This window comes from Lagopus leucura, unplaced genomic scaffold (assembly GCF_019238085.1).
Source record: "Lagopus leucura isolate 7727_CA_CO unplaced genomic scaffold, USGS_WTPT01 Super-Scaffold_806, whole genome shotgun sequence".
Taxonomy (NCBI): Eukaryota; Metazoa; Chordata; class Aves; order Galliformes; family Phasianidae; genus Lagopus; species Lagopus leucura.
Genome location: NW_024962260.1, coordinates 126,326 through 151,303, shown reverse-complemented (window position 1 = coordinate 151,303; position 24,978 = coordinate 126,326). Strand labels below are relative to the sequence as shown.

General features: G+C 49.5%; 3 protein-coding genes and 1 long non-coding RNA gene across 6 annotated transcripts in view; 1 reads left to right on the top strand and 3 right to left on the bottom strand.

The window, feature by feature from the left end:
* Positions 1-16,354, bottom strand: part of CCDC60 (coiled-coil domain containing 60) — a 45,903-nt gene extending 29,549 nt beyond the window's left edge. Inside the window, 5 exon segments of the mRNA XM_042865586.1 lie at positions 14,381-14,444; positions 14,446-14,510; positions 14,513-14,718; positions 14,721-15,278; positions 16,345-16,354. Of these exon segments, the coding sequence (XP_042721520.1) occupies positions 14,381-14,444; positions 14,446-14,510; positions 14,513-14,718; positions 14,721-15,278; positions 16,345-16,354 (903 nt within the window).
* Positions 16,006-19,071, bottom strand: HSPB8 (heat shock protein family B (small) member 8). Its single transcript, XM_042865704.1, has 3 exons — positions 18,195-19,071; positions 17,390-17,453; positions 16,006-16,710 (listed from the first exon to the last, which is right to left on the bottom strand). The coding sequence occupies exons 1-3, from the start codon at positions 18,562-18,564 to the stop codon at positions 16,551-16,553; spliced, it is 594 nt and encodes a 197-aa protein (XP_042721638.1). The 5' UTR covers positions 18,565-19,071; the 3' UTR covers positions 16,006-16,550.
* Positions 17,030-24,800, top strand: LOC122176799. Its single transcript, XR_006177844.1, has 2 exons — positions 17,030-17,127; positions 24,719-24,800. It is a non-coding gene; the product is annotated as an uncharacterized LOC122176799 (long non-coding RNA).
* SRRM4 (serine/arginine repetitive matrix 4) overlaps positions 20,687-24,978 on the bottom strand; it is a 29,415-nt gene continuing 25,123 nt past the window's right edge. For all 3 annotated transcript variants that reach the window (XM_042865700.1, XM_042865703.1, XM_042865702.1), the window contains exon 12: positions 20,687-24,597. In XM_042865700.1, the coding sequence (XP_042721634.1) occupies positions 24,333-24,597 (265 nt within the window). In that variant the 3' untranslated portion in view covers positions 20,687-24,332. The remainder of the gene's footprint in view (positions 24,598-24,978) is intronic.

Genomic DNA, 24,978 nt, shown 5'->3' with positions numbered 1-24,978 from the left:
CTCTCCCACAGCCTTCCACTCACTGATGATGGAAATAACACTCAGCCTTTGCTAACGCTTTCTAGATGTCTCCCTTTACTGATCTCCCATTAGTCTAACACGGGGTTTCTTATTGGAATGCTATGCTAAAAAAGCATGAAAGTTCATGAACCAAAGCAGAAGTGTGTAATGCAATTAACAGATCGATATCTTCCACAGCACAGAGTCACTATTCAATCAAAAAGCAGCAAACAAACAAGAACACACTATTCTGCTTTATTTCATAACGAGAACAAAGTCAATTTGAGGAGGAGTTGAGGAAAGATGCAGCTGGAGAGCAGAGTTACCAGCCTCAGGAAATTCGGGGAAATGTAATTGAGAACGAATTATCTTTTTAATTACTTTTGACCAAATCAATACAAGCCACAGAATAAAAAGCATGATGACTGCCACCTGGTAGAGGACAAGGAACACAAGGAATTGGAAATTACCACAAAACTGAAATATAGATGTTAGTAAAACAACCCGAGCACTTTTCTGTTACAAGGGAAAAAGACAAGGTTAGGGATATTAGTTCAATAAATAAGAAGTGCATGCAAAAATTAGAGATTGTTTCTGGCCAATGCTTTCTGTTCTCGGCTGTGAGGACTGCTAACACTTCACTGTGTCACTTGAATTTCAAATTGTCCAGCTACCACTCTAGGATTAAAAAAAGCAAAACCACCCTGCTTCCGTCTGAACTTCCATGTTTGTCCCCATGCTTGCTTTTATTTGCCAAACACCAACGAAGGAATTTGATGCTATTTAATTTTGTTTAGGCACAGCACTTATTCCCGTAAGTATATTAATAAAACAGAGCCAAACCCTCCTTCTCCTTTGGCTTCAGTCCCACAGATCAGCAGCTGTAATCACACCCAGGGGTCACAGATGTGTAGCTAAGCATGACTGGCTCTGCACATGATGGATGGGGCATTCTTCTGGGTAGGCAGAGATGGAGGGGCTACAGGGGCTACACCGGCATCCAATAGCTGTGAAGACTTCAAAGCACATTTGTAATACTTGCATGGTCCCCATTGCTACAACAATTCAGCAGTTTTCCACCTGTAAGATATAAATCCTCACAACTCTCTTGTCAGCATGTGGTATTAAACGCTGCATGTATGAAGGATGAAGGTACAGCAAGACAAGTCACTTGTGCCTTCAGTTCCCTGTGCTTTCTGTGCATATCATCTCATAGAATGGCTTGGGTTGGAATGGACCTCAAGAATCATCAAGCTCCAAATCCCCTGCCACAGGCAGGGCCGCCAACCTCTGTATATTCTAAAGACATTTGTGACCAGGGACATCTCTGAAGCCAAAAGCTCACACCTTCACTTGATGTGGAAGTCACTGTCCTGCAGGCTGACTGAATCTTCCACCATTTCTCTCTGTCTGGATATCCCCCACTCTTCTCAACCAGCTATTCAATTAATATCCCATTGTTTGTCCCCTGGATGCTGAACACCAAAGTTAAGTGCATTTCTTGTATACTGTTGGCACCTTGCCCTCTTCCCTTTTCTCTGTGCTGTCTGCAACTCCTCAGGCACTGTAAAACCTTCAGTTCCAAACAGTTCCTTCAGGCTCCATAACAGAGCCGCTTAAGCTCAGCACGAGATGAAATTCTGTCATTTAGCAGAACCTAAATGTAACAGCACCAAGGAAGTAGGATCAGGGCAATCTCTAGATAAGCACTAGTTTTTCTAGGTCACTTATCTACTCCTTTCTCATAAATCTTCATAATCAGGAGTTGCTTCAGCTGGCAATGGCGAAGGATTGCAAAACGCTAAACCAGAAAGTGCAATCAGAATGAACTCAAACAGAGGCCTTACAAACAAACAAGAAGGTAAAGGCAGCTTAGGAAGATGGAGATGGTTCAATAATTTTTAAATGTCCTTCTGAGACACACCATTTCTTCTCCTGCCCAAATTACACCATAAAATCAGTGCAGACCAAGTCCTTCACACAAGGGATAAAGCACCATTCCACTTTGCCAACGCAGACCACATGGGATTATGTACACATTGGACAGAAGAGGCAGGATAGTGCTGAAACATACAAAGGTTTGGGCCTTTTTCTTCTCAAAAGCCAGTTCATAACATTTAAAAAAAAAAAAAATGCAGATGCTTTAGCCTCATCAAGAAAGATAATATTCTAATGCACAAATTACTGCTGGAGACTCTCCTCTCAGACACAGACAGGTTAATCAGAATCTCTAAGCAGACCAACACATACAAATTTGGTCTGATGTTGCTCTGCATGCAGAGATATACAATCTCAGAACATAACCTTCCATATGGAGCAGCCAGACAATGAGAATGATATAGTACAAATGTTATGGAGGTTATCGATCACTTTAATTTTGAAAGGCAAACCATAATTTGAAAAGGGAAAAAAAAAAACCAACCAACTTCTCTATTTATTTTGCACACTGTCTAATCTTTTGGATATTCCACATCATATTCTGAAAAACTCAGATGATTGAGTTTGTATAATGAGAAATTTAATGACCTGTAAAATGAACAGAGTGCATCTGCCAGCCCTAAAAAAGTTGTCATCTCACCACATGCACAACGTGATGTGGGACTGACAGTTCCAGCCTATTTTCCCCAAACAGCCACTCCTGTTACTTCCCTGAAACAAATAAGCATTTTTAGATGCAAACTGGAGACTATGATTATTAAAACGCTGATATGTTTTCCTAATACTTTTCCAATATCACTTCAAGTAAATCAAGAAGCACTCTATGGTTGCTATATACATGGATGTTCTACCTAGATACATTGAAATTTACAAGCAAAAAGATAAATTCTGAACTGCTGTATAATTTTCCCAATGCATATTTCTGTCAAAGGGTCCAGTTCCTTGTTGGAATAAAGAACCTGACTGAATTACTGTTTTACAGTGATAAATACAGTCCGTATTGCAATGGAATGAGCTTGTTGGCTGGCACCAAATCCGTGCATGACAAACATGAGACAGACGTCAAGAAGAGAATCTTCTTGGCTAGGCTTTATGCAAGATTAGACAGAGGACTTTTTAGTTTCAACACAAAGCCCAAAATATCATTGATAAGCTGTGGTAAGGTCCCAGTGAACAGCTCTGCATGGGTTTTAGGTGAGGGTGGTGAGACATTGGAATAGGTTGCTCAGAGAAGCTGTGGATGCCCCCTCCCTGGAAGCACTCAAGGTTGGATGGGGCTGTGAGCAACCTGGTCCCTGGGAGGTGTCCCTGCCTACAGCACGGGGCTGGAACTGGATGATCTCAAAGGTCCCTTCCAACACAAACCATTCTGTGATTCTATGATAACATCCTCAACAAAGATCCCCTCTTTTAATTACTTATGTGTGATTTATACTAAAACATAAGCACGCATACACACCTCACCAGATAGAGTTAACTAGCATTCTTCCATTGAATTGACCAGGTTATCTGCAAATAAAGCCCCAGGCTATCATACCTGTGACTTAAAAAAAGAAGGAAAGATCAACATTTAGGAACCACTCTACAGTTGTGGTAAAATAAACGCATCCCAAATTGCTCATATTTGATACAAATAAGGGAATAAGCCTCAGCTAACCCACCAAAACTTGACTTTCCAGAGGGCAGCTATTTTCAGAGGCATTTTGCAGTAGCCATGCCAGCTGCACTCACAGACTGCATTACATCTGTGGCCCATTCTCCTCGAGCATTGTCTTTGTTTTGATTTCCTATTTCGTATTCCATTAGTTTTGAGGCTGTATGTCATGCTGTCATTAAATCACTGTTTTCAAGCCATAGTGTCTTCTAGCTGACCTCAGAGCAAAGCAGTGCAAAGACTTCAATTCATACAATTTGCCAGCACAACCAAGAGGTGCTGGAAAATCTTGCTCTACAGCCTGTATCCTTTGTAGCTCACTCATCCTGGCTTACCAATTACTGCCACGCACACATTCAGACCTCAAACATCTCATGGAGGTAATACGACTTAACACTTCTCATGGGAACAGTTGAAAATGAAACACCTGAAGGGGAAAAGAAAAATCACACAGTACTTTACTTTGTTTGAAAAAGAAGGATTGGAATACTTCTGATGAGCTAAATGGAACAGCAAGGTGGCTATTTAGAAAAGGATATTTTTCCTCCCAATCTGTTCTTTAATCCATACTCACTAAAAGCTGGAGTAAGATCACTGGCAGCAGTGAGGGATTTCTGAATGCCATACTGCAAAGCTGAATGAATTTAGCACTTCCAAACTCTTACAAAAACAAACAGAAAATCTCAGAAAAATAAAAATCAAGCTGTGATTTGATGGATCTGGATAAGGATCATTAAGATCCAGCCAGGGGTTTAATTTCTCATTTTTCATGGATTAACAGCATCGTCCATAGCTCAGGCTGCTGCACAGTGACACAAGCCCTGTATAAGGCGACAAGAAACACACCTAAACAGTCCCTAGAAACACAGCAGTGCCTCTGATGGGAGCTTAAAGCGCATTTATGTGATGGCAATCCACCTATCAGCTTCACCAGCAAACAGGGACAGCATTTGTCAAGGCAGAGCTGGCGGTGATGTGCCTGAGAACCCCCCAGCCATGGTACAGCTGTCTGCATGGAGGGCTCAGCTCCCTGAACTGTAACGAGCAATTTGTCTCACTGCTTTGATTCACTGTCAGTTTCTCTGACAGCCACTCCAGGAATTAATTCCTAACGTTTCAAGGTAACCTAGCGGGAAGAAAAACTGGAGCAGGACGTGGTGGATACCTGCAGGTAACCCATCACCTGTTGGTGGTGTTAGCAGAAAGAAAATAGAGGTGTTTGTTATGTGACATTTCTAAAACTGCTTGACTGCATAACCCTAAGACATCATATACCAACAAGGAAAGGCAGCATAAAGAACGGGGTGCTGTAACCGTCCACTTTCAGCTAATATTTCCTTAATGCGAAAGGCTTTCACTATGCAGCTGAACAGATCCTTTATTGGAACAACCTGCCAGTCTGGCTGAGAAGTTCAGAACTGCAGGGAGATCAGCTTCAAGTGTTCAAGCCACTGCAAAGTACTGAACTAGAATACATTTATTTATTTTTTATTTCAAAACAGCTGTTAAAAAGATGTTTGATTACTATGACAACTTAATAAATGTGTTACATCAAATCTTAAGCATTTTTAGCTCTGGCATCATCGATCAACACTAAACAGAGCAGAACATACCAGCTTCAAAAGAAAAAGCATTGAGAAAGGGAATGCACTCTCCTTAAATTCAGCATACTGTTATGCTGTCGTTATGCTGCAGATGGGTCACAGTTCTCCTATTTCTATCCATTCGAGGCAAAATTCTTGGTCATCCAATTGCCACTTTGTTGTGGCTTAATGTTGCCTTACCTGACCACTGCATCTGATGGCAGTCACGCTGTTGTCTGTCAGCAAGCCCAGGAACCTGCAAGCATTATTACACCTCCCAGAGAGTGCCAGCCCCAAGAGCCGCCCATGAGACTTCCAGACCTCTGCCCTGTCCTGCTCCCCTCTATTCAGGCATCTGCCTGGCAGCTGGTTATGAGACAGACGAGCAGCATCACTGCTGGGCTCTCCCGTGTGACTTTTATTGAGGAGTGCAGTGTGCAGGCCCCATAAGATGATATCCACTGCTTGCCATCTTGTCAGCCCCTCTGATGCACACAGTGCAGCCAGCTGGCAGGCATCAGATCGAGGTGACCAGTGGTACCTGGCAGCTGGGATCAGACAACACTAAAATGCACAGGGATCAGCCTAGCTGGGGGGATTCAAGGTAAGAACTGTGCATGAGTTACTCTAAAGCTGTGGAGCATGACAACTTTATCTTCCTGTCATCGGTTCTCCAGCAAAAGTGATCATGTTTCCACCCTTTATTTTTGGCCATAGTTATTTAATGAATAAACGGAGTTATCTCCCAAATAATTCCCCCAACAACAGGGCAAACAATTAGCCACGAGGATCATTTATTGTCTAATTAAGCTGTAAGTATTCTTCTATCTGAACAAAGAGCTGATAGATTCAAGGGATACAAGTAATTAAAACATGGCTTTCTATGGAGTGTGTGCATACGTGCACACGTGGAGGGTGGGAGAAGTACATGTAAAGGGAAAAATCAACCATGACAGAGGAGAGTTCACAGACAAGGGTTCATGAAGTACTGAGAGAGAAATGCTGACACAGCACTGGACCAAGTGATGCCACCCTGGAATCCTGGCCCAAGCAGGATCCTCAGTGTAGGAGGCAAATAATGCAAGATCACTGGGAACCATTGGTTTTACCCGAAGAAGAGAAATGAAGAGCAGGGATCAAACCTATCAAAGTAAATACTTTCAGGATGAAGCACTGCAATCCAAGGACTGCTGTAGTGCACAAGGAACTGTGTGACTTTATCCTCTCAGAAGCTGCACTGCCATGGGCTCGAAGCCAAAGACACAACAGGGGGCACTCACAGTGCTAAGGAGGAGCCAAGGGCTTCTTTGGGCTCCAGTTTACTACAGCCTCACTCTCACTGTGGGATAGAAAACATTACCAAAACCATCCAAAGAAGAAAACCACCAAGCAGTACAATCTCTCCTCCATTTCAAACCTATGAATTGTTATTTGAAGCCTGATGTAATGCAGCTAGAGTGAGTTAAAAGTTCTTAAAAGGGTAAGCTTTGTAATGGATGCAGTGCACAAATTAAAAGCTAAATACATCACAACCACTTCATGAAGCACCTTCTGGCTCTTAAATCAAATTGCGTACTGCTGTCTGAAGTCAAACTGCAATCTAGCAGTGTTTTACTTGAGGACTTTGGAATCTGTGCTTCCTATCTAGACTAGGAGAGAGGACAGGCAAAGCTTTCAGCAGAAAGCCACTGATTAATTAGCCAAAATCTCCATCTTAATACACTGGGGAAAATAACAGCCCCAGGCTATAGTGTCCCCCAGACAAAGCCACAGTCAAGCTTTCAACCAAGATGCAAAGCAACTCCCTTTTCCACTGAAGAGAATCCAGAGTAACATTATAGCTGCTACCTCCATTCCCCCTACACTGCTTTTGAGCTCTTAATGTAAAGTGTGACAGTTATATAGCTACCAATTAACTTGACTATTGTCCCCTAAAAATACTCTCTAGCTTAGCTCTCTTTTTGTGCAAATAGCACAACGTTAATTTAATGGAAAGGTCACATTATACTACAAAGAACGGAGAGACATTCCGTTGTGTCTTTTCCCCCATTGCTGCTGAGCGTTCAACGCTTCTTCCATAGACATTTCATGAATAATGAGCAGCATCTCTAGCCATAGAAAGCACTGCCTTTCATTACTTGCAGTTTAAGACACATCATTCTACAGTCGCAAGGGAAGTGAAATATTACTGATCTGATTTTATACAAAAGGTTTTCAAGCTTTCAATACTACACTTCCCCCCTCACAACCGAGCACCTGCATTCACTTCACCTGCACATGGAAATATTCCAATTTAACAACTGGCTTCAATGTTGCTGAGTTGAAATAAATTTAAACCCCAGATTGTTACTGTCTGTATGAGAAGGATCATCCCTCTTCAGCTCTTCCATGCGCTGTGTGGCAGGAGTCAGCAAGCTGTCCTGGCTAAACTGCAACTTGCTTCAACTGTTGTTTGCTCATGCAAGTTCATCTCCCCTTCTTCTTCTACTAGCTACATTATTCTTCATCACTTTCCATACTAAATTCTCAGGTAGCACTGCTCTGTTGGCAAAGTTAACATTCCTTTGTGCTATTAGAGAGATACAGAGGATCAGAAACAGCCATGAATTAGTGCTCCAGCATCCACTGCGAGCTCTAAACAGAACCAATTATACATTTAAACAGTGACAACAATTTTAGCATTTTACAAAGCACTTCCAGCAAGCAGAAGGCACTCAACTAGCCCCTCTGCTGGGGAGCAACCCATCCTTCAAACACGACGACTATTCTACTCCTCCCACTGCACACCTTACAGAATATCTGTGTTCACTACATAACAAGCAGGCTCTAAGCCTTCCAGAAATCAAATGCTTTGAATATTCACTGGCAAGTGTCACCTTTTTACACACACTTCTCCCCTGCCCCAGGCACGCTGCTGCAGATCAATTCCCAAACCTAGGTGAGCAATGCAATTTGCTATAATGACAATTCAGCTGTAATCACAGCAGTGTAATGCACCGTGACTGTACCAGCAGCCTGACATTTGGCAAGTTTACTAAAACCTTAATAACAATGCGTTACTGCATTTGATATGCTTCCCTTAATTCATTACCAAAAGCAGGCTTCAGGAATAGAAATTGAACTTTCGAAACTGATTAGACTGTTTTGAATTGAGCAGCGTGGAGATGGTGTGGTTAGCTATTAGCAATCGTAACGGCCTCCTTTTTTATGGGACACAACATTCTCATGTAGTTAGGCTTAGGTTAAGAGTATTACCTCATATGTCAGGAAGTAAAGCTATTGCTCTTAGCCAAACAAGAAGGAAAACCCAACATTAAAAACAAGCAACCTGGTAATTCTGTAAGCACATGTCCTAATTTCTGGACCCATCTGCATCACCATTTTGGCGCTAAAAGATAAAGCAAGAGCTCAGGATCAGAAATTCTTCATGCTTACTGTTTTTCATATGCTGTTAGCTAAGAATCTTCACTTTGTAAGACACTTTCTCCAAGCACACAGGAGAGGCAATGGTTGTCAGTCTCATAAGGCGAAAAAGAAAAACATTTCAATACAACTATCAACAAGAATGCTTAAATATTCATAGAATCATAGAATGGCCTGGGTTAGAAAGGACCTTAAAGAGTTCCAACCCCCTGCTGTGTGCAGGTCACCAACCAGCAGCCCAGGCTGCCCAGAGCCATATCCAGCCTGGCCTTGGATGCCTGCAGGGATGGGGCATCCACAGCCTCCTTGGGCAACCAGTGTGTCAATAATTATTATTACTACCTGTAATAAAGCTGACTACTTCAGCGTTTAGATGTTTGGGTCTAAGTTTGCATTTTTCATCTTTGCTCTCATTGTACTCAACTGGAACATTTAAGGACCTCCCCTCCCCACCCCCCCCAAAAAAAAAGAAAAAAACTTGGGTCACTGAGGAAGCTTAAAATGTGAATCTCATTGCTACAGCCTCTTCTGTACCCTCCCTGTTTCTTGCTCATTCCCTTCATCCTGCCCAAAACACCAGCCCTTACACAAACACCGTAATCCAGAGCTGAGAGACTATCATGACACATTAAGCCTGGTAAAATACTACAAGCAGAAGGATTAAGCAGTAAAAACTTAAATCAAATATGAATTAATCTTTGCAAACAAAAATGCATCTCCAAATTTCCTGTTCAGAGCTGCAGATGTGCAGTTTTTAATTGTTAGACATACTCAGGCATTGACTAACACAGACTTTAAGACCACCTCCAGCAAGACATAGAGAAGGGTCACATTCCAGCAACCAGTGACCAACCCCACTGCAGCAAGAGATGTTTAAACCTGAACATCTCATGCAATGCTTTGGCACTGCTGGAAGAACAGGCTGAGCAACATCCATCCTTGTGAGTTACCTACCTCAGATAGCAACTGCAGGAGAAAGCATTGGTGTTTGGTGGCTTAATAACTGATAGAAATATTACACTTTGCTATTCCATTGAAATTCCACCTTGTCTTGGGAAGGAGGTTTCAAGATATTCCCACAGTTTTTTCAAGACCTAACGTAAATCACAGAATCACAGCATCACAGAATTGTAGGGGTTGGAAGGGACCTCCAGAGATCATCGAGTCCAACCCCCTGCCAAAGCAGTTCCCTACACCAGGTCGCACAGGTCGGCATCCAGGCAGGTCTTGAACATCTCCAGAGAAGGAGACTCCACCACCTCCCTGGGCAGCCTGTTCCAGTGCTCCGTCACCTCACTGTAAAGAAGTTCCTGTGCACATTGGTGCAGAACTTCCTATGCTGCAGTTTCCGGCCGTTTCCCCTTGTCCTGTCTCCACTCACCACTGAAAACAGTCCGGCCTCGCCATTCTGCCCCCCACACCTCAGATATTTATAGACCTGGATCAGGTCCCCTCTCAGTCTCCTTTTCTCAAGGCTGAACAGACCCAGTTCACTCAGCCTTTCCTCATAGCAGAGATGCTCCAGGCCCTTCACCATCTTCGTGGCCCTCCGCTGGACTCTTTCCAAGAGATCCCTGTCTGTTTTGTACCGGGGAGCCCAGAACTGGACGCAGTGCTCCAGATGAGGCCTCACCAGGGCAAAGTAGAGGGGGAGGATCACCTCCTTTGACCTGCTGGCCACGCTCTTTTTAATGCACCCCAGTAAGCCATTGCTTTCGTTGTTGTTGTTTGCTCTTCAGTAAGAAAAGATTGGGGCCCACCATTTCACAGAGGTAGGCTTGAGACTTGGGTCACCCAAACAACCCTATGTGGGTTATGCAATTTGGAAGTCATTAGGAACGCCGCCACACACAGCCTGGTCTGACCAGTTTCCCCGTTCCAGGGATATCAGTGAGCCACCACAACAATGTTTTCCTGCTCTTCCCGGAGCAACAAGGAATTACAACTAACCTTGACATCAGAGAGGGAAAAGGCTCTTTGCATTCTAAGTTCTGCCTTGCAATACATCTCTTCAGTCTTCTGGGAAGCGAAATATTAGATCGGATACCCTGACAGATCTTTAACTGCAGCAATAACAAATAACATCAGTGTAATTTATCTTGAAAGAAATTGCTCCATTTTCTTCTCCGGTTTCCAGCTTAAAACCTTCCTTTGCTGATGTTGCTGTCAATCTTATCTAGTGATCTATTTACCTAAAGCACAGAATTACAGTATAGGTTTTTATGACAAGCACAGAGCAGGCTTTGGCAGTAATAATTTTGTGAGCCTGGATTGTTTTTAGGGCTCTGTCAGAAAGGCCACCTCTCTTCCATGTGAAAAGTCAACAAGCCACTTCAAAAGCTTAACAAATGAATTTGTCATAGCAATTAAGGCAAAAAAAGCTATTTAAACATTGATAAAAGGCGACCAATCACCGCGCACTGTCACATGAGGGAATAAGAAAAAGACCTTTAACACATTGCTCTGAATGCTTAGAAAGATCAAAAATACTGTCTGGAAAGTGACGTTCTTTGACTTGCCACGAATCAGTGCTGTCTGCAATGCAATGCAATGCAATGCCTGACCTTTGAGAAAGAGAGAAAAAAAAAATCTCAGACTGTATGAAGTAACTTCCAATTATTTGCACTGGATGTTCAAAAGGTTCATAGAATGGCTTGTGTTGGAAGGGACCTCAAGGATCATCAATTTTCAACCCCCTGCCACAGGCAGGGCCACCAACCTCCCTCCAACACTCTCCGATACTCTTACTAGTATGGAAATGGGCTCCTTTCATCCCAAAGGGCTGCAATGGAAGGGGATTCTGTCACTTCACAGAGCCAGCTTTTATTGGCAGACAGGTGCCACTTTCACTGTGTGATCACAGAACAGCAGCTTCCAATGCAACAGTCAGAACACCGAAATATCCATTCTAAGGCTTCAGCCATCAAATTTACTTAATAAAGACACAAAAAGCATCAATGGACATACACAGCTTCTCTAAACACATTTGTTGGCATCAAGCAGCTATAAAAAGGACCCTAAACATGCAATTATCACATATAATATCCTCTGCCCATATCATTTTGTGTAACCATCCCAGCACGCTCATTACAAAAATGTTTTTAGCTGTTAAGGACTTCTTTTTTTGAAATCATATCAGTTTACAAAGTGACATTTGCCAGCAGATATTAGCATACCCAAGCCCCCTGAATGCCCAGGGCCTTTATTATCTCCTTGCTGTTTACAAATTTTACTGCCATCCACCACTGCAAATTATCAGCTCTGCCTCTCGCTGAAGAAAATGCAAACTCAGAATGCAGAGATGAGTACAAATGCATTAATCAAATACAACATATTTCTTAGCAGTCTCAGACACCTGGAATTAGATGCATCTGGTATCTACAATCTTCTCAAGGTATTCAGGATACTACAGAGACAGCTAAGGGAGGGAAGGATTGGGGGTAAATACAAAACAAAATGCAGGTCATAAAGTACTTTTAAATCGGGCCGTAGGAACACGGTTTTGGTTTTGTATATTTGAGAAAAGAAAATAAAAGCTTAAATTGGTTTCTGCAGAGCACGCTGACAACTTAAATAAGGAGACTGGGAGGGAGAACAGCCTGAAGTTCTGGGCCCTCCCTGACTTTTGGGCATGGCGCAAAGCACAGGACTGGTCAGATTCAGTGCCAGGCAAGTGCTTTGTTTTCCAAATGCAGTAACCGCTGCTTCTTAGGAGGGGAAAAGAAAGACTTTCAAACCTTTTTGGTGCTTTCAGCATGCCTTTAACGTGCTAATGTGGTCAAAACGCGAAGTAGCAGAGTTCAGAATTGGCTACAGAGCACCCCTAGAGGATCATAGGATTGGGTTGGAAGGGACCTCAAGCATCACCAAGCTCCAACCCCCCTGCTGCAGGCAGGGCTGCCAAACCCTGTGTCTAATACCAGACCAGGCTGCCCAGGGCCCCATCCAACCTGGCTTTGGACACCTCCAGGGACGGGGCATCCACAACTTCAAGCCTTTTACCCACCCTTTAAATCCCAGCACTGTCCACTCCTGTTTTTTAACCCTTCATCCTCACACCCTCAGAACGGTTCCCCCCCTCCCACTGTCCACACCACAGCAAGGCAGGGAACACTGACTGAAACAGAAGCAACCATTCTCCTCCCTGCCAGCGGGGACTTAGAAAGTTTTTGTTTCTTTGTTTCCTATGCAAAGACGAGCAGAAAGCCGGCTCTACCTGTGCGAGCTGTCCCAAAGAGCGCAGGGTGAGCTGCTTTGGGTCGGTGCACAGCAGCTCGCCCAGCTCCTGGTAGGGCTTCCCTCGGGGGGTGAAGAGCCCCTGCGTGCGCTGCCGTTCCCTCCGGTGCCACTTCTCCCAGCACACTTGCTCTGACGGCGGCCCGCTGCTCCTGTACAGCGCCCGGCTCCTGGCCAGCACCTTCCCTTCTCTCTCAGCCAAAGCAGGCAGAGGCTGAACGCGCACGAAGTCTCTGGGGTTCAGTGCTTTGCAGGCTGTTGGTACCTTGGTTCCTCCGTCCTTGGGTGGCTCTGGCAGCGCAGCAGCCCTGAGCTCAGTGTTAGCTGCCACAGGTGCCTCAGCTCTGCTGATTTTGGGCACGCCCGGTGCCGGCATTGCTCCAGCACAGGAGCAGTTTGTGCTCCTTATACTATTGCAAACTTTACTTTCCCAGCCATGACGACAAACCTCTGCTGCAACCTCCTTGCAAACCTCCTTTACAACTTCCAACACCCAGCAGCAGCCGCTGACGAACCCCAGCACTCCTTCCACAACAACAAAACCCTTCTCTGCCTGGGAACCCAACACCCACCCCGTCTCCCAGGGAACGGCAGTACACAGAGCCGAGCACCTCCCTCCGCAGAGCACAAACCCCTTCAGCCCCATAGCTGCAACATCACGGCTCGCCCTGCCCCCCCCTCCGGACCCCGACCCTGACCCCTCCTGAGGGCCGCCCCCTCCCCTCACTGGCAGAGCTGCCCACGGGGGGTGGGCTTTCCATCCCTGGAGGTGTTTTGGAACCGTGGGGATGTGGCACTGTGGGTATACGGGGTAGGCTGGGGTTGGGTTCGGAACCCAAGCATCACAACCCCCCGGACCCCACATGCCACTTTTATGCTCGTTTTTAGTCTCAAAAGCACTGAGCAGCAGTGGGAGTGAGTGGTCTCCAGGGGTGTGTTGGTGATGCACAACCATGAGAAGTGCATTAGATCCATTAAGCACCATTACCAGTGTCTGGAGCTTATCACTGCAGCGTAATGAAACTCATTCATTCCTTCTGTACTGGAGCAGCATCCCTTCCTGTTGGCTACCAGCAGTACCCTGGCCATGCCCTGTATGCCCTTTGCTTCTGGGGCCTTTGGAGTTGAGCCCAGTGAGAAGCATGGGGAGATCCTCCCAAAATTCTCTTTGCAGAGCAGGAGCCCCAAGGTGCCCCCTTTGGATTGGGGTGTTTGAGGCAGGAAGAGAAGCACCTCAGAGCCAACACAGCAGTTGATCCCATTGCTAATGAGGCACGGGAGTCATTTAGCCATGGCTATACATGTTGAAGCGATGGGATGAGAAGTAATAAGATCCTGGATCCACAGTGCATGGTGCAAATGGAACAGAAGGAAACAAAGTGGGGGACATCCAGCTTCTTGCCTGCTGCCCCCCCCCCCCAGTACAAGCACTGCACTGACCCCACTATGAATGGGAATGACCCAAAGCCCAGCATGGGGCTTTGCATGTCATTTTGCTCAGTGCCTCACTTTACCTTCACCACAGAGATACTTTAACTTGATTCACTCCACTGTTTTAGTTGTAATTTATTGTTTTCGCGAGCTCTTCTGCAGGCTGAGATTTGCTCTGCAGGGATGCAGCAGAGAGAAATCTCCAAAACAAGGAAGTAGAAACAGAGGTTGGAGGGGGGTGTCGTAGGACAACCACAGAGGAGCTACAGGGGGTCATAGGGGCAGAGCTGCCTGATGCCAGCCTGGAAATGGGGCAGGAGGTAGCTGAGCAATTGGGGGGCGCAGACACCCTTGGCTATGGGAAGAAGAAGGGCCTCTGAGGGTGCCTGATGCGTTCGGACCACCCTGGAGCTGCTTCTGTGTTGTTTACCCTGCCCCGCACACTGCCAGCAAAATGAATCCATTCAGCTCCTCATTTCCATTTTTGGAATATAAACCCTCAGGGACACGCTGAGGGCTTCTTCCTCCAAGTGGGGCCACATCCCTGGGACTCAGGAGGCTTCTGGTGCTCCCTGCTCCCCATGCAGAGGCTCCGTGCTGCAGCGGGTATGAAGCCATAAAGCCTAATACGTTACGGCACCATAAAACGCAGGGTAATTGCTGTGAGACCATAAAAATGGAATGTAATTGGCGGAGCGGCCATTGCAGTGTTACACAGCTCTGATGGTTTGGCAGTGTTATCTCACCCAGGGCTGCGGCAGACAAACGGCCCTGAGCATCAGCCTCAATGCTGAAATGCCACCGCGCTTCCAAAGCTGCTGTATCACCCCCTGAACCACACGTAGCAGTATTTACTGCTAAAAAGTCCCTCTCTTCAACACTCAGGTAGTGCTTAAAAAAGCACTGAGCTTCGCTTCTTTCATTGCTTGGCAAAGGGGCCCGACGCACCGCCTGCCTACCAGATCTTCCTTGCTGATTGCTGATGGCATTAGGAAGTGATTCCAGGCACACTTCTCAATATTCTTCGTTAGATATTATTAAGGAATTCATCAGGAAGCAGAATCAAACAAAGCAGAGGGAATAAAGAAATAAAACCTCTTTCCCCCAGTTGCAGATGAGCAGGAGAGAAAGCTGAGGGCACAGCCCACATAGGCAGTCACCAGCCACCAATGTTTGGGGATATTTGTTGAGTTTTCTCTTTATCTGTGCCCTCCCTTTCAGCCATGCACAAAACCCACCCAGCAGCTCCAAAGAGCAGAACCAGGGCCCCCTGTGCCCCCAGGGCTGGAGCCCCACCCAGGCACCAGGGTGCAGCACATCCCCCCCCTGCAGTGTGAGCAAGGCTGCTGTGTTGGGGGGAATGCAACGCCAGGGCCAGGATTTATAGCACATGCTGTGGCTGTTGTTGGTAACTGAGCCCTGAGCGAGCCCAAGCGCAACATGTGAGCTGTATTTTTAACTCCAAGGTCCCACTGACATGGAAAACTGGGTGTCTGCCCCTTTTGGCATCACCACTTTGCTGTGCCTGGGCATTGGGTTGCAGGGTTGGGCTGCAGCCAGGAGCTGGTGGGGGGAGATGTGAGTGGGGATGGTGTGAGGACAAACACAGCTTCCCTGGCTCAGAGGGCTGCTTTGTGTCCCCAGCCAGGAAAAGGGCACAGAGCCCATACGGAGGGCAAAGAGTGTCTAGAGCATCCCCAGCCCCCCTACCCTTACCTCCCAGCCAAGACCAGCAGAGGCTAAGAACATCAACTCATCTTTATTCCTCAAGTCTGATAAGTAAAATCACAAGTTCTTTTTGGAAAAAGGAAACAAAAACAAAAACAAAAACAAAACATGCAGACAGTTTACACTTCTCAGCAGGTCTGGTGGGGGTTTGTCTGTCTGGGACAGGGCTGTGCCATTGGCCCCACTGCCGGCTGCATGTCTGCGGGCTGCCAAGGGGCCGGCGTGGAGATGGAGTTCAAAACAAAACCAAAAACAGAGAAGAAGAAGACGCAGGACCACGGGATTCCACTTCAACTTAAGAAGAGAAAAGGGCACTTTTTCACTATTGTTACAAACATCCCATCTGCTCACCTTGCAGCATAAAAAGAACCGTAACGAAGACACCCGTTCTGCTGGGTCTGATGGATGCAAAGCCTCTACCAGAGTGTCAGACCACTGTGGGGCAGCTGCTCCCAGGGGGCGGGAGAGGCCGTGCCCCGGGGCCACCCCGCTGGGGCCCGGGGAGCGGGGCTGGGGGGGAATAGGGTCGGGGAAATGGAGAAGGGGCACAGGGGCCCTCAGGCACAGGTGGCCTCTGGGTTCTCCAATGGGATGTCGCTGCTGCAGCTGCCCTCGCCATACTGCTGGTAGGGGGGGATCTGGGGAGCCTCGATGATCAGCAGCCCCTCCGGCGACAAGGAGGCGAAGACAGTGATGGGGTCCACCTCATAGGGCAGCCTGGAGGGGGACAGAGAGATGTGTGGGGTTAGGAGATGGTGCAGCCATGTGGCTCGCAGCCTTCTGAGATTGCCCTGCAAGACCCCCGGCCGGGCTCAATGCCCCCACTCGTGTTACTACTGCAGCCCCTGGGAATGCATGGGGATATTAAAGAGGCCTCTGGGCTGCCTGGCGCTCTGTTTAATCTCCGTGGCAGATGTGTCTGATGGGACGTCGCTGCCGCCCGCGCTCGCCTGGCTGCTGCGTCGCACCCGTGCCTTGCCCATAAAAGGAGCCCGGCTGCTGGCTCCCACCCGCTGCGCACGCGGCTCTGCTGGGAGGTTTTGGTAAAGCGAAGCTGCAGAACCGCTGCTGCACCGCTGTGCTTTGCCCTCAGAGTTGGGCTCGCCTTCCCTCCCCGCTGTTGTTGTTGCTGGGGTGAGTCAGCGCGATAGCGATCAGACTGACATCACTCGGATGCGGATGCGGGTGCACGTGTAGCTGCACACTGGGGACCGGTGTATTTTGGGGGTGGTGATGGGATCAGCCCCAAAATAGGAGCACGGTGCTTTGCACCCCTTTCTACTTTCATATCTGGGCTGGAGGAGCCCACAGGGCTGGTTTTGGGATGGGAAAAGCAGGGCTCATGGGGATGGGGCTGTGCTCGTGGGAGGACGCCCGGGGGCAGGGTGATACCTACTGAATTTTCTTGGTGAAGTTCTTGGAGACGATGCCTCCTTCCACCTGCTGCTCCTCGTGTTTGCCTGGGGGGGGAACAAAGGCGTGTCACCGGCGCACTGGGCTCAGGGCTCAACCCAACAAGCAAAACAAACAAACCCCAGGAGCTCTTCCAAACCAGATGTTTTCCCTTCCCTCCATGAGTGTCTCCCACGTGAGGAGGGATACACCACATCCAACAAGGAACAGCGCTGAGTGCCTGGCCTGTGAGGCTGCGCTGGTTGGAGGAGGAGGAGGAGGAAGAGCTGCTTTCCCCGCCAGACACCTTTACTTCCCATGGAGCCTGAGCCCTGCTTGCTGCCAGGAGCCAGGGCTTAAGAAGGAGCCATCAGACATGATCAAATCTTTGGATCCTTTCCCCATGCTCTGCTGTGCTGTTGGGCTGTGTGTGAGTCTCACCAAGATGGGGCTTAAGCTCTGAGGCCTCCCATATTCCTCCAACCCACAGTGTCCCCCCAGATCAGCCCCTGGAAGAAGTGCTGTGGCCTGGCATGGTGCTGGCAGCCCCAGGAGGTGCTCTGGCCAGGGTGCAGCGCTGGAGCTCTGGGAGGTGCTTTGGGCTGCCTCACTCTCGGCCCCTTTAAAGGGAATCTCCCTCAGCTCCGTCCTCGCCAGCTATAATTAACCCAGCCAGGCTGGGGCCCCTCTCGGCAGCTCACAGCCGAGTGCCAGCTGGAACACAAATCCCAGAGATTCACCCCAAAGGAAGCGTCAGCACTGAGCATGCCACCCGAGCCCCATCCCACTCCCCGCGCCCCAGCCCTCACCTGACACCTCGACGTATCCATCCTTGGTTTTGACCGTCAGCTCCTCAGGCTTGAAGCTGTGCACGTTGACGCACACCTTCCAGGGCTCACGGGAGGTGGGCGCGGGGCTGCGGCTCTCCGGGTACCCCCCAAAGCGGGCGCTGTAGCCGGGGGCCATGGCGGAGGCGCGGGCACGCAGGGGACCCGGCCAGGTGGGGGTGAGCCGGGGCCGAGCCCAGTCGGGCCAGTCTGCCGTCAGGTCCCCAGGGAAGGGTGAGAGGCCGAAATCATCGTCCAGGAGGCGCGAGGTCAAACCGGGCTCTCGGAATGGGTCGCGGAGGCTCCGCCGGCCGGGGTAATGGCAGGAGAAGGGCAGCTGGCTGTCGGCCATGGCTCTGTGCTCCTCGTGGAGCCTCAAATGCTGCGGAATACCCCGGGGAGCCTGGCCCAGGGCAGGCGCATCCACGCACGGGGGTTTGGGTGGGAGCCCGGCACCGGGCAGAGCGCGATGGGTGGAAGAGGTTCAGCAGGGCTGAAGCATCCGGAGCTTGGAAAGCAAGTGTGGGGAGGACGGTGTGGGCTGCAAGAAAACGCTTCCTGGTTGGCTTCGGTCCCAGGGATCGGGCGGAGGAAAATAAAACTTCTTGTCCAGAGAGGGAGAAAAAAAAAAAAAAAATCAAACCGAATATCCCGAGATTAAAAGCTTATCTCTCCCCTCTCGCTCCCACAATCACTGCGCCGTGTCCCCACCGCTCCTGGGCGAGAGCCGCAATAAATGCCTGAGCTCGGAGCCGAGAAACTTCTGCAACCTTCCACCGCCGGGCGAGCGCTATTTATACGCTGCGGGGGGGGGGGAGGCTGTGTTTTGCAATTCCTGCCCTGTCAGCCGAGTATTTTGGAGAGGATGAAACAGCCGTGGAGAATCTGGGCTGTGCAGCTGACCTCTCGCGCCGGCCTGAGGATCCCGGCTGGCGCAGGGTTCTCGGCACCTGCCTAAAAATAACCGGGGAGCTCAGGGTGGGCTGCCTGCACCCCTGTGTCATCCATCAAAAATACCCCAGGTGGGGCCGGGCCCCGCACTGTACACCCGCTGCACCCGGAGATGCGTCACCAGCAAAAAGTGGCTGGGATTGTGGGCTGATGCCTGGGGCTGGGCCCGGAGCAATGCCCCAGAATCATTGGTGTGGGAGTGGGACCCTACGTGGCCCCGTCCTCGCCCTCCTCCTCCTCCTCCTCATCGCGTGCCTGGCTGCGCCGCAGCAGGGCGAGGCGTAATCACAGCCGCGCGGGGCTAATTACAGGGCTGCAGGGGATGGGGTGCGGCGGGGTACCTGGCGCTGGTGGCACTGGGGTGCCTGGTGGCAGCAGGGTTCCTGCACAGGGGTTCCGGCACGCCGATGAGTGTCAGCAATGATGCGCCGGATGCTGCACTGCTTCCTCGCTCCCTCCTGTCTCTACCTTGCTTTCTTCAGCATCTGCAATCTCTCTAATGGACTTGCTGGAACAAATTGCAGCAGGAAGGCCGTAACGCGCTGTGGGCCACGCTGCGATGCGGCTGCTGGTCGCTCAGAGGGTATTAATCATGGAGCAGCGACGTGGCACTGCTGGACAGGGAGCTGCCTTTGCCTGCATGGGGAGCATCTCTTATTCCTCATCTCCTTCACTGGTGTGTGTGGGAAGACACAGCCAGGCATTGCGGGGTCTCCCTGGGGACTGGGGTATGACTGGAGATGCGGGGAGGAGCTGAGAAGCAGCAGTCAGCAAAGGCTGAAGTGTCCTCCTCTATCTTCTGCCCTGCCTGACTGAGCGTTCCCATCACCCGAAGTGACACCAGCTATTCCAGGGGTGACACCAGCACACAGTTTGGGACAGCCCCGTGGCCGCTTCCATCCCAGCCACATTTCACCCCGAGATCTCCAGTCCCATGTTTCCCAAGTAGCTCCAGGCCATCCTCCCTCCCAGGCCAGGAATCCATCTTGTCGCCTTGCTTATCCCCATTAGTCACACGTCCCTCTCCAGGGATCCCAATTTAGCTCCTGTTGTCACTCCAAATCTCCCAGTCACCTCCCACAGTTGCCAGCACCGCCACGTCAGCTCTGGGGAGCGCAAAGCCCTCCTGTCTGCCAAGCGACCTGGGGACACTGCCCCACGTCTGTGCTGTGCCCAGAACCTTCCCAGGTGCACATCTCAGCTGCCAGCAGGACTTGGTGGCTGGTACTATCAGGGGACACAGAGCATCCCCATCGCCCCCAAATTGGTGTGAGATCTACACTACTGGCTTGCGCTGTCTGTGAGCTGAGGATGACCCAAATCGCACAGCAAAGGGCAGCGAAAGCCTGACCCAGCTGGCAGGAATCTGAGCTCACAACAGTTCAGCTTCAGCCCGTGCCCCAAGGACCTCATCCCCAGCAGCTGAGAGCGCAAGCACATGCCCTGCTGCACCCAGCAGCTGAAACAACCCAAAATATCCCACTGCACCAAGCCCCATCCAAAAGGAACACGAGAAACCAGGCTGCGATGTGAACCAGATATCATCTGAACTTTTATTGGAACCCTTTTCTAAACAGGCTAACGACTCGAATACCCCAGGAAGACTAAAGAATACAGTATGCATTTCCATGGAGAGCAAAGGTAGTTTTACAGTGAAGTCGAATGAACAGATGTGCCGGTATGATTTGGTAAGGAATTGACCAGCAGAGAAAACAGGGACACGGTTTCCCTGGCAGCTTTTCTCCTGTCTGGGCTTTTGTTCTAAATCTCTCCATTCCCTGGATGGGGCTCAAGGTGCTGTTCTCTACAACAGTCCAAAATTTAGGCTGCTTTATCGCGGAGCTGTTGCTACAGCAGTGGATGTTGCAGTGCTTCAGAGATCATCCTGGTCACACACAGACTTCCAGGTAGCTGCAAAAGTCACAGGATTTGTTCATCCTCTATCACACAGATAACACAACCCTGCTGGACATTAAGGACTTCAGTCTGGCACCTAAAATTGTCCCTTTCTCAAATATCCCATGGAGCCAACGGTGAGACTCGAACAGCTTTCCTAAGTAATGCTCAATAAATAGGAGAAATAAATATTAAATAAGAGGCCAAGTCCTCTCAGCCTTTTCGATCTATGTACAATGCATAGCAAAATAACATCGATTGGCCATTGCAGATGGGTTTGGTACAACTTCAGTCGCCCAAAACAACAGAAACATTGAGAAAAGTTACGGTCAACATAAAGCAGAGCACAGCTGAGCGACGCAACCCGTGGCCAAATGGAATGACACAACAGTGCACTGAAATATCCTTCCTCTACGCTTTGCAGCAACACTTCAGGGGCTGGGCTGGGTTTGCTGCAGCCTGACCTGGTGTGTGGGGTGGGAAAGGAAGGAGCCTGGGGGTTGAGTGAGCGGGAAGCATCCCAGGGGGGGGACACTGCATCATGTGCTCTGCTGTGGAAAGGCAACCAGGGCACTTGGGATGGAAACAACGCAACGGGCAGGAAGGACGAAGAAAGAAAACCCTCTGAGATGGCACTTCTGAGAGGCGGCCAACACACTGCCTCAAAGCTCTTGGTGTGCAGCCCCAGTGCCAATGAGCAGCAATTTGTGTTCACCCAAAGGGCTGAACTGCCCCAGGGCAGAAGCTGCTCCATGCAAACAACAGCAACCTGAGACGCTGGTCAAGGAGTAAAAATCCCATAAAAGCAACGAGTGAGTGAGCATACAACAAAAGAAGCACTGGCAAAAGGCACAGAGACAGAAAAGCTCACAGGCTTCTTGCAAAGTGACAGAAAACCCACTGACAGGACGGGCGATGATGCGCGTTGTACCAAAAACCTTAAATAAGTTAAAAAATAAAGAGAGAAATACCACTGAGGAAACATATGCACACACACACGCACACACAGACGCAGTTAGTGCTGTCACCGGGCTGGATTTGCAGGCACCTCCCGTGCTCTCACGGCCCAACCTCAGATTTTCCATGGGTGGATCACAATGCAAAACAACGCGGGGAAGTCCTTCCTCCTGCCAGTGCAGGGCCAGCACTGGGAACCTCCATGCGATGGGGAGGACCCAAACAAGCACAGAGAGCCCCGATAACTCCTTGCTCCTTCCTTTGCCCTCCAGAATAAATAAATAAATACTGCCGATGGCGACCGCTCGCGTCTGTCCCGACCACAGCCATTAGAAACAGAACGCGACTGATAATAAATAAGTGCGTCAATAAATAATTAATAAATAAATAAAGAGGTTTTGCTCCGATGCTGGAGAGCCTTCAGCTGCCACCGGCTGTGCAGGTGGATGGGTACCAGAGCCACGTGGCACCTCTTTGTCCCGTAGCCAGCGTGTGCTGCTGCCTCCAGCACTGTGTTTGTTCTCCATCCCACCAGGAACTCGGCTCAATGTAGTTGGACTGTTTGCACTGCTTGCACAAAGCTCTTTGCTTTCCCAGCTGTTGCCCATCCGGCTCGCTGCTGCAGGTGCATGCCGGCATTTGGGGGCACGGAGGGGAATGAAGAGACCCACAGATTTGGGATTTGGCCTCTGGTTGCTGATATCAGACCTTTCATGGAGTGCTACAGGGTGACAATGCCAAACTGGGAGGGACTCCCTAAGAAAGAAGCATGGGGTTCTCAGCCCTTTACAAGAAGGGTGCTCCCCACCAGAGAAGCCAGGGGCTGCTGTGGGGCCGGGATGGGGGGAAGGCAGCAGCACCCGCTGCAAGAACACCTCGTCTGTAATTCTCAACCACAGCCTGAGGGGTTTGCAGTGAGAAGGAGACGGGAAAAAGGGCCCCTGTTATCAAATTTCCCCTTGCATCAGCTGCACAGAAGTATAAACCTTCCTGCTGTGTTTTCCAACTGATAACACGTTCATATGCTCGATAAGGCAATCATCCAGGTTGTGTTTGACCTTACCTCGCTCACAGCTTTACTTGCTGCCAGTGGGAGCCGTGGGTAACTCTCTGGCTGTGGGTTTGCCTTTCCTTCCACCCCTCTCCCCCTCTGGCAGATGCTGGCTGCCCTTAGCCCTTTCCTGTGACACTTTAATGACACACCTCCTTGACTCATTAAGCCCAAACTCGTTAATGATCACACAGGATGGAAGGGGAGGGGATGGAAAAAGGGAGGGAGGGAAGTCTTAGACCTAAATTAGCGTCTCTAAGCACCCAGGTGTTGTAAGAGAAAGAAAATCCTCAGCACCGGCTCAGCCCGTGCTAGGAGAAGCCTTTGTTGCTCTGCAAAACACAGTAATTGCACAGGCAGCTGGGCTGGCAAGCCTGGCAGGGAGACAAAACCGCAGGGCCGCCCAGGCAGGCAGGGCTCTCCCAGATCCTGGGAAAAAAACAGGCGATTTTGGGGGAGGGGTGTTGGGGGTCTCTGAGATGCGAGCCGTGCAGCCCCAGCTCACTCTGCAGCACTGACTTCCCTCTGCTGTGTCTCCTCTCAGCGATCACACTGATGGAGGGGAACAGAGCAGCCCTGTGAAAGGTGGATGTGTAACACCCTGTTAGAAAAGGGCAGGAGAAAGAGAGGGGGCATAGCTTTTTTCCCCCGCAGAAATTAATGTCAGGAGGGATTTCTAGCCTTCTATTTATAGCAGAGTTGGGTGTATGGAAATAAATAAATATGCTCATGGCAGAGACCTGCTGCAGAGTGGGCAGAATCTCGGGAGGAGAGATCCAATATCAGGGACCTGATATTTGCCTTGAGGGGGACAGGTCACGTCCACTCATCACCAAAGCTTCCCAGCAAATTCCTCCCTAAATGTGTCTCTTCCTCCAGAGGGATTTAATTCGCTGGCTCCCGCTTTTGGCAAGAGAAGGGCAAAATCTTCTTCCTTTGGAGCAGCTGGCAGCTGTCGCAGAGAGGCAGCGATGGGGAGATGGGGATGTCAGGAGGATGGACCCTGTAGGGCCTGCAGAGCCTCTGTAGGGCACTGGCCCCTCTTCCAGCCCCAGCTCTGGCTGGGGGAGCTGCATGGATCCACCCTCACTGCGAGGCAGCAGAGGGGCTGTTCCAGGAGCACGAGGGCTCTTACTCCATCCATAATGAGAAAAGGGGACGCAGTGCTGCTGTCACATCAGTATCGGGGGTGATTGCGATCGATGGCCAAGTAGGTGGGAAGGATGTGGAGAACGCAAGGAATTCAGTGATGCCGGCGGCACTCCTTAGCGACGCAGGCTGTCGGAGCTGCCTCCTGAGTCACAGCTCCTGCTCCGGCTGCGGCTGCTCCTGGGGCCTGAGCTCCTGCTGCGGCTCCTGCTCTCTGCACTGCTGCTGCTCCAGCTGCGGCTGCGGCTCGACCGGTGGCTGGAGTAGCTCCTGCTCCGGCTGGGGGAGCGGCTGAGACTGCTGTACCAGGAGGAATAGCTGCTGGCGCTGCTGGAGGAGGACGGGCTGGGCCGGTAGTAGGGGATGGGACGTTTGCGGGCGCTGTGGGGACAGAGAGATGCAGAATTACCAGGAACGCAAGGACAGATTTATTGCCAAGATCTTCAAAATATGTTGTATACTCTGCATGACACCTCTCAGATTCGTCTGGTTTTATTTGCAGGTAGCTGGTAGGCGTTGGGATTCCAGCCAACCACCCCCATGGCCGCCATCCATCAAGTCTGAGGCTCTGCCTGATGTTTTCCCAAAAAGCCCTCAGCTTGAGAATTAGAGTCAAACTTGACTGTCTATAGCATGGGACATCTGCCATGGGAAAGGGTGAAGCAAAATCCTTCTGCACCTTGTACTTGATGGGTGGGTGAATCCCTGCTCTGATTTATCTGCCCTTTTTCTTCTGTGGTTGTAAATGAAACCCCTGCATCC

Excerpts from the sequence above, each read along its gene's own strand:
- HSPB8 (XM_042865704.1), bottom strand. The coding sequence starts at position 18,564 with ATGGCCGACAGCCAGCTGCCCTTCTCCTGCCATTACCCCGGCCGGCGG. Across the intron at positions 17,454-18,194 it reads TGGATACGTCGAGGTGTCAG|GCAAACACGAGGAGCAGCAG; the intron begins GTGAGGGCTGGG and ends TTCCCCCCCCAG. Across the intron at positions 16,711-17,389 it reads AACTTCACCAAGAAAATTCA|GCTGCCCTATGAGGTGGACC; the intron begins GTAGGTATCACC and ends GTCCCCCTCCAG.